The sequence below is a fragment of the Balaenoptera physalus genome (assembly GCF_965194825.1).
Source record: "Balaenoptera physalus genome assembly, chromosome: 3".
Lineage (NCBI taxonomy): Eukaryota > Metazoa > Chordata > Mammalia > Artiodactyla > Balaenopteridae > Balaenoptera > Balaenoptera physalus.
Window position 1 is genome coordinate 24,403,267 of NC_138890.1, and position 7,071 is coordinate 24,410,337.

The following is a 7,071-nucleotide window of genomic DNA, read 5'->3' on the forward strand; positions in this document are numbered from 1 at the left end:
TCAAGGCCGATCTCCTTGGAAGGAGCTAGGAATGGTAAACGGAATGTGATTTGACACAGTCCTGAAAAGGGCAGCAGGCATCCATCTACCCCCCTCTCCCCCTCAGTGAACGCATCTAGTTACCATCTACATTTGCAAAGAACTATATAGGTCCCTTCCCTCAGCTCCAAGCTTGTTGTGGTAGCTGAGAGATCTCAAGTTCAAGATTCCCGCCCCCCCCCCCCCAATCATCCACAAACCCCTCAGATTCTGGCCGATCCCTGGGCCCTGCCACTTCTAAGCTCATCTTTCACTGGAATTTGAAAAACTCCTAATAGCAATTTTCCATGAGTAACACAAGCTGCCAGAGGAAGCATTTCAAAGTCTTTTGCTATTTGCTGTAGACTTCCCTACCCCGGGCTGAATCTGGCCACAGCTCTTGATTGATTCACATTAAAATCATCATAAAAATCACCAGCCCCCCTCCCCCATCTGGGTGGCATTTCTGGGCTAAGACCAGCTAAAGAACAGAGAGCGCCTCTTAAAAATAACTGTGACTTTGGACAGACTTTACTGCAATAAAACAAACGTTTAATTTAATTCAGAATAAGAGATAAGAAATAACTCTTCAATAAAATATATAAAATTATACAAGGCACCCTTTCAAAGGGATAAAAGTATACTTGGATGGGCGAGGGGGAGCTGGATAGAAAAATGAAATACCAAGGAGCTATATGGGCTGTCTGACAACACCATTTTTTATCAAGTCAAAACATGGCTTTACCCTCTGCCCCCAACATGTTAAAAAAGTATATAAATTTTTCTAATAAGTTTAGCACATACAACAGGTACACACACAGAGAAAGCATGATTTTTTTTCTTTTTAGATCTATTCATTGTTCAGGAATATTTAGTATAGATAATGGTTACAAGATATTCATATTTTTTAAGCAGAGAATTAACTACACACATCCCCCCCCCCCAAAATCACCTTTTCAATGTGTGAGGACTGATGTACCTAGTGGTTCACAGAAACCGTCTATTCCTCCCGACATGCTTTAAAACTTTTCACTCTCCAATTATCTGAAATGAAGTTAAGCAACAGCCTTGAGAGGAATTAGGAAGGACTTCCATTTTCCACCTTACCCCGAGGCACTCTCAGGATTCTTCTCATCCCCCTTTTATTGATCTTACAAAAACGTTTAACAATGTGTAACAAACAAGGTGAAGGGGAAAAAAATAGGGCCAAATAGGGTCATATCTAGTGAGTTTTTAAATGCACGTAAAAAATCCAAGAACATGATGTGTCCCCTTCTCTGGAATCTTTCCATATCTACTGCCTATGCACATAGTGTCTAATTCTAATGTTTGCAAGTCAGTCATCCAAATCATCAGATTTCAGCAATTTTAGTAAATGATTTGTCTCCCCCATGAGAAAAAACAACAGGTAGACTTAATTAAGCAGTCTCTTTTAGGAAGGTGATATATAGAGAAAAAGGATATATATATATATAGATATATATATATATATATAAATTTTACCTTTCAAAATAATTTGATTTTTACGTCTGCTGTATAAAAATGTATTATATTTTATTATATATATATTTATATATAAAAACCATCAGAGCCAATCTTGTCAAAGGAGAAGGGGGGGTGGCATCTGGAAGATTACACCAAGAAAACGGGGCTTGGGTGTCTCCAGTCAAAAGAACCAATTTCAACTATGTCTGTGGCCCTGTCGATCTAGCCGCTGAGGGTGGTGCATGCAAGGTTTGCAGAGCGGGACTGTCTTCTTGCAGAGGGAGGGGGAAGGCTTTTAAACAAACATCCATCCCGGAGTCTATTGAGCTGGTCTTCCTTAGGACAGGTGGTACATGCCATATCCCACTGGAGTCGCATAGAGTCCGACGGGCGGGATGGGGAGCACAGGTCTATGGAAAGGGTAGGACGCGCCATATAGGGAGGCTGCTTGCAGGGGCGAGTTGATGGGGAAAGGGAGGCTGAAGCCAGAGGGCAGCATAGGTTTTGCAGCCATTTTCAGCTTTTCCAGTTCGGCCTCTTGCAGTCTTTTCGCCTTGGCTCTTCGGTTCTGGAACCAGATTTTGACCTGTGTCTCTGTGAGGTTCAGAGAGCTGGAGAACTCTGCCCGCTCTGCGATGGAGAGGTACTGTTTCTGGCGGAACTTGCGCTCCAGAGCGAGGAGCTGGGAGGTGGTGAAGGGTGTGCGTGGCTTCCGATTGGTCTTGTGTTTCCTCAGGGTGCAGGTGGTGGGGCTCATGTGTCCTAGGGAACAGAGAATGGGGAGTGAGTTAGCAAAAGAAAGTGGCTTTCTCGCCAGTTGTGTCCGTGGGGGGGGAGCGGGGGGTCTTCCCTCTTCACCTTTCAAAAAGGTACCTCGGTCAAAACCATGTGTGGTTGGATTTTTTTTTTTTGGGGGGGGTGGGGTGGGGATAGAGAAGGACCATACTTAAACGGATAAATTGTTTTGTTTTTAAAAAATTGAATCTTTTCCCAAAAGTTTGGGAGTTTTATGGTGTAACAGAACTTGCTACATGGAAAACAAACAGCATTAGAGATAATGAAATATGGACAGACCCCTCATAAGTCAAAGAGAGCTGAGGGTTCTCTGAGAAACAAAACCCCATCTCTTCTTGATATCGCTTATCTTAAAAATGGGGGGCTGGGTTCATGATAACCCTCACATCCCTAGGACACTGAGATAATCACATATGAGAAGGAAAATGAAAAGGGTCTTATGAACTGGGTCGATCCCCTCTCTGCACCAGGAGAAGTTGGATTGCATCAACATATTTATGAAGGATAATCGTGCCGATAAGGTCTGCAGTAAATTAATAGCATCTATGGATTGGTGAGCAGCCTCATGCAATAAACAACCACACAGCTGTCATTCCCTCCAGTCTACAGATTATAAAACCTGAACATCATTTTACAGATCTGGATGTGGGATAACTTTCTTGGCTGGGTGCTTCTGTAATATAAACTTTACTAAGAAGGAGGGGAAAATTAGCTCGCCCATAAATGTAAATGTCAGGGGAAATCACGCTGCCTCCTGAATTGAGAGCATGTGATGACATTTTAGCCATCTCTCCTACCCATTCTATGGTTTGGAGGCAATGTGTAAATGATTAGCTTGTTGTTGGAATTTAGAAAGAAGGAATAACAAGCAAAATAAAGGTATGCCAACAGCATCCAGACTCCATATTTAAATTGGGTTCAATTATAGGAAATCATAGGACAGGGCATCCTTGTAATTCCATAGCATCAACTAACTTCGGGCTTTTCCTTAAAGGAAGCTGGGGTGGAGCTGAGGGACAAACGCTAAACAATTCATTTTCTGCATTTGGCTTTTATGAGCTATGCTAATTTTCCAAATGTAGCCACCGTAGTAACTCCAAAGCACTCCAAAGGGAGAATGTCGCATTTCTTGTTTAGTTACTTTGGTGGCCCAAGAAAGAGTTTACACTTCATACTTGAAGGTGACACAGCACAAGTCCCAACCCAGCCTCCAATTCCAATAAGAAATGGATTTGTCCTAATGTGTCATTGTTAACCATCACTTTTAAATGGCTAAAAAAGAAGAAGGTAGTGGGTTCTGCCGTCAATCAAAAAACAGAAATCTGGGAGGGAGATGGGTAAGAAACTACCACAGGAGAGTAGACTTTTGCATATGCTAATCCCTAAGTAAGCCAGAGAGCTGGGGGTGCCTACTTCTTAATTTACAAATAAAATAACAACAATCAGAGACTCAGGGACCTGTGAAATTCTCATCCTTCACAAACGTGACCTGGCTAGCTGGGAGGACCCAGTGGTCACAGCTCAGATACCAAGCTCCTAGAATCTACACTTGCCTCTGCTCTACGTTTGGAAGCGATTCTGTGCCTGGGCACGGTCATTCTGGCTGCTCCTAGGGGCTGCATTTGAATTATGAAATCCAGGCGACGGGATCTCATGTGTGTATCAAAGCTTCCCTCCCAGCGCACCTCTCCCCACCCTCCCACTCTCCTCCCCATTTTAAACCAGCCTGAGAAAGGGTGCGATTATACAAAGCAAAACAGCATTTATCCTACTGCCTCCTGACAATAACAAAACCCGGGCCAGGGCAGGTGGCTTCCTCCTGCCCCAGGCTCTGTCGCTAGGCTCCCCCGGACCCACCGCTCCTACCACAGGGCTCCTGAGGCCATCTCCAGGCCCAAAGCACCAATGACCCACTTTTTAAAAAAAATTAAATCCTTTCTCAGAATCTCCTACTTTCCTCATGGAAGGGTCACATCCAGGGCCCACGGCTGCCTTACCTTCGGCCCTGGCAGGCATGCTTACAAAACCCCAGGAACCTAAGAAAGTGGAAATGTCTGACCTCTGGACACCACTCCCTGTAAGGCCTGAATCCTTGATGTGCAGCTGGGAAATGACCTAGGCCTAGGAATACACAGGCACTCAATATCTGTCAAACAAATTAAGTCCCTTAAAGTTTCTAAGCCTCTATTTCACCATCAATAAAAGGGGTAACTAATACCAATCCTACAGTGTGGTTCAGAGTACCAAATTTTAGAATGCCCAGAGTCTTGTCTGCCATCAGACAGGTGATCATTAAATGTCCCCAAGTCTTTCTTGTCAAGCCCAAACTCGACGTGTGCAGATTCCTCTGAACTCTGCTGAAATGTCCTCATCTGTTACCGAGAGGCCAGCTTTAGCCACACGGAGATCAGATAAGATAATACGGTGAAAAGTGCTATAAAGTACTGTGCAAACTTGAGTTTAAATTCTTTGAGTCCTTAATCTCCACGCCCTTTGAATCTTTGGGAGTTTCTAACAGGGTGGAGAGAGATGCCAGAGGGGACAGCCACTGATGCCTGGTTATATGGCCTTGTTTTGTTCACAAAATACTTTGTATCTCGAGTTTTCGGGGCTGATGGGAATGGGGTAAAATGTGATGCTCCCAGCTTTTGGAAAAAGTCCCTATGCAGGCACCCTCTCTCTCACCTTTCCTAGAGGTAGAGTGCAGATAGAGAAATCTTAAAGGCTGGGAGACAGAAGTAAAAGGAGCTACAGGGAATGGCTTCTCCATATTGCAAAAGGACCCAGGGCCCAAAAATGGACGTAAACGCTGGAAGAGAAAGCAGCTCTCCTGCGACTCTCTGTTCTCCTTCCTCATTGGCAGGAAGCGGGGTGCAGGTGTTCGGCCCTCTGCTTGGTCTCTCTGGGGAGAGGGATCAAGGTGGCCAGGGTTGGGGCTTGGACACCAGAGCCCCTTGCCCAATTCAGCCATTGTTGGTGACCTGGCTCAAGCAAGTTCAGTCCTCAAAGTATGCATGTCTGAAAACTGGGATAACCACAGGTCCCGGGCTTCTGCCCACACTTCGGGGTTCCAGCGATGATCGGGATCTGGTGAACTAATAAGCATCACTTTGTAAACTCAAGCGCTGCTGGAATGCTGTTAATTATTACTCTGAGCCAAGCGGAGCCCCACGCTGCTGACCCCAGCCCGCTCCCAGCGAAGCGACGGGCTGGCCGCCGGGACGACCGGGAGACATTTCCTCGCCGCATAAGTCTCTGCCGCCATCCCTCCGTGTTACCGTGCTTCGACACCCGCGGGACCAATGGAAGATGATCATTTCTACCCAAAGCCAGATTAGATTTTAATTAGCTCATCTTTATAATGAGGGCACACCTCGCAGGGTTGTGAACTTTGAAAGACAGTTAGACACTCTGCCTCTGCCTGGCATATATTCCGGTGCTCATTAAACGCGGATCCTTCTTCATTCCCCAGACTGAGACCCCGAGGGACAGTGAAAAAAAGCGAAGTGGCCTGAGCGCAGGGCTGAGGGTTAGAGAAACGGATACCCAAGCGACCCCGCAAACCCAGCTGGGTTCGCCCTTCAAAGATCAGGGCGTTGGCAATTGTGTCGAATATTCTGTACAGCTAGGGGATCCCAAACACGCGCTGCGCGGATATTACCCAGAAGGTATCTTGGATGCCGCGGGCGCGCTGAACTCTGGGGATATTAAGGGGCCAAGAACTTGTAATGCTTGCTTTTCGGGGCGCATAGTACAGAGGGGTCTCCGTACCCCTAGCTTGGAATACTGACCCCCAGTTCCCTCCTGTACCCCGAGCACCCTCCTACCCCTTGTCCCGGCCTCTGCAGGCACTCACTTGGCGGCGGCGAATATCTGCCCGGTTCCTGCATCCATGCCGCTCCGTCTTCTGAATTTTCCGACTTGACCGAGGCTGTCTCGAAGGGCTTGACCAACGGCCCGGGGCTGTGCGCCTCCCGGACGCTGTGTCCGGGCAGCAGAAGTGGCCGCAGGGTGGCCCCGGCGGAGGCGCTTTCGGCTGGCAGTGGGGAAGTCTCCTTGGGCGGCTTCTTGTCCGACATGAGCGCCTCCACGCTGAAGGGCAGGCTGGAGACCTTGACGCGGCGCTCCTCCGCGGCCCCGTCGGCACCCCCAGGCCCCGGGCCCGGCTCGGCCACCATCGCCGGGCCCTCCTCATCAGACGAAAACAGGTCATTGCCTTTGGACGGAGAAGCCATGACTTCTCTGCCCTACGTAGCTCCCGGCGCGCGACTCCGCTGGCTACCAGGCAGCTGCGACTCAAACTTTTTTGGGGGGGAGACGGGAGGGGCGCGCCGGCAGCCGTGCCTTTCCTCCAAAGGGAAGTGAGAGACTCGGCTCAGCCAATCCGAGCCGGCCCTGGCGCTGACGCCACGGACGCTCGCCTCCGATTGGCTCTTCCGGAAGAGGCTGGGGCCTTTTTTTTTTTTTTTTTTCTGTTTGAAATGAATTAGGAGTTAATTACAGGAGCAGTCAGCAGAGTTGTTATCAGGCGATCCCTCAAGGGTTATAATCACGCCAAAACTGAAAAGTCTAAGGCGTAATTAAGGCCGATTATTTAAAGAGGAAGTTCGCGGAGTCCCATTTCTTCTATTGACCCTCTTTTTAAAAGGTACCCCGCGCCAGAACATGTTTAAAATCTGCAACTGACATTGCAAAAACATTTATGAAGCTCCTACTATGGGTCGAAACTGGGCGAACGTAACAGTTTTAGGGGTCAGCACTGAAAGCAAGGGC

General features: G+C 47.5%; 1 protein-coding gene across 2 annotated transcripts; it reads right to left on the minus strand.

The window, feature by feature from the left end:
- Window positions 1-548: 548 nt before the first annotated feature.
- On the minus strand, window positions 549-6,681 carry MSX2 (msh homeobox 2). Of its 2 annotated transcripts, none has more exons than XM_082456572.1 (2): window positions 6,155-6,681; window positions 549-2,265 (listed from the first exon to the last, which is right to left on the minus strand). In XM_082456572.1, exons 1-2 carry the CDS (start codon window positions 6,531-6,533, stop codon window positions 1,841-1,843), a joined length of 804 nt encoding a protein of 267 aa, XP_082312698.1. In that variant the 5' UTR covers window positions 6,534-6,681; the 3' UTR covers window positions 549-1,840. The 2 variants fall into 2 exon arrangements, with proteins under 2 accessions (XP_082312698.1, XP_082312699.1); XM_082456573.1 differs by lacking the exon at window positions 6,155-6,681 and adding an exon at window positions 4,984-6,127.
- Between the last annotated feature and the right edge of the window lie 390 nt (window positions 6,682-7,071).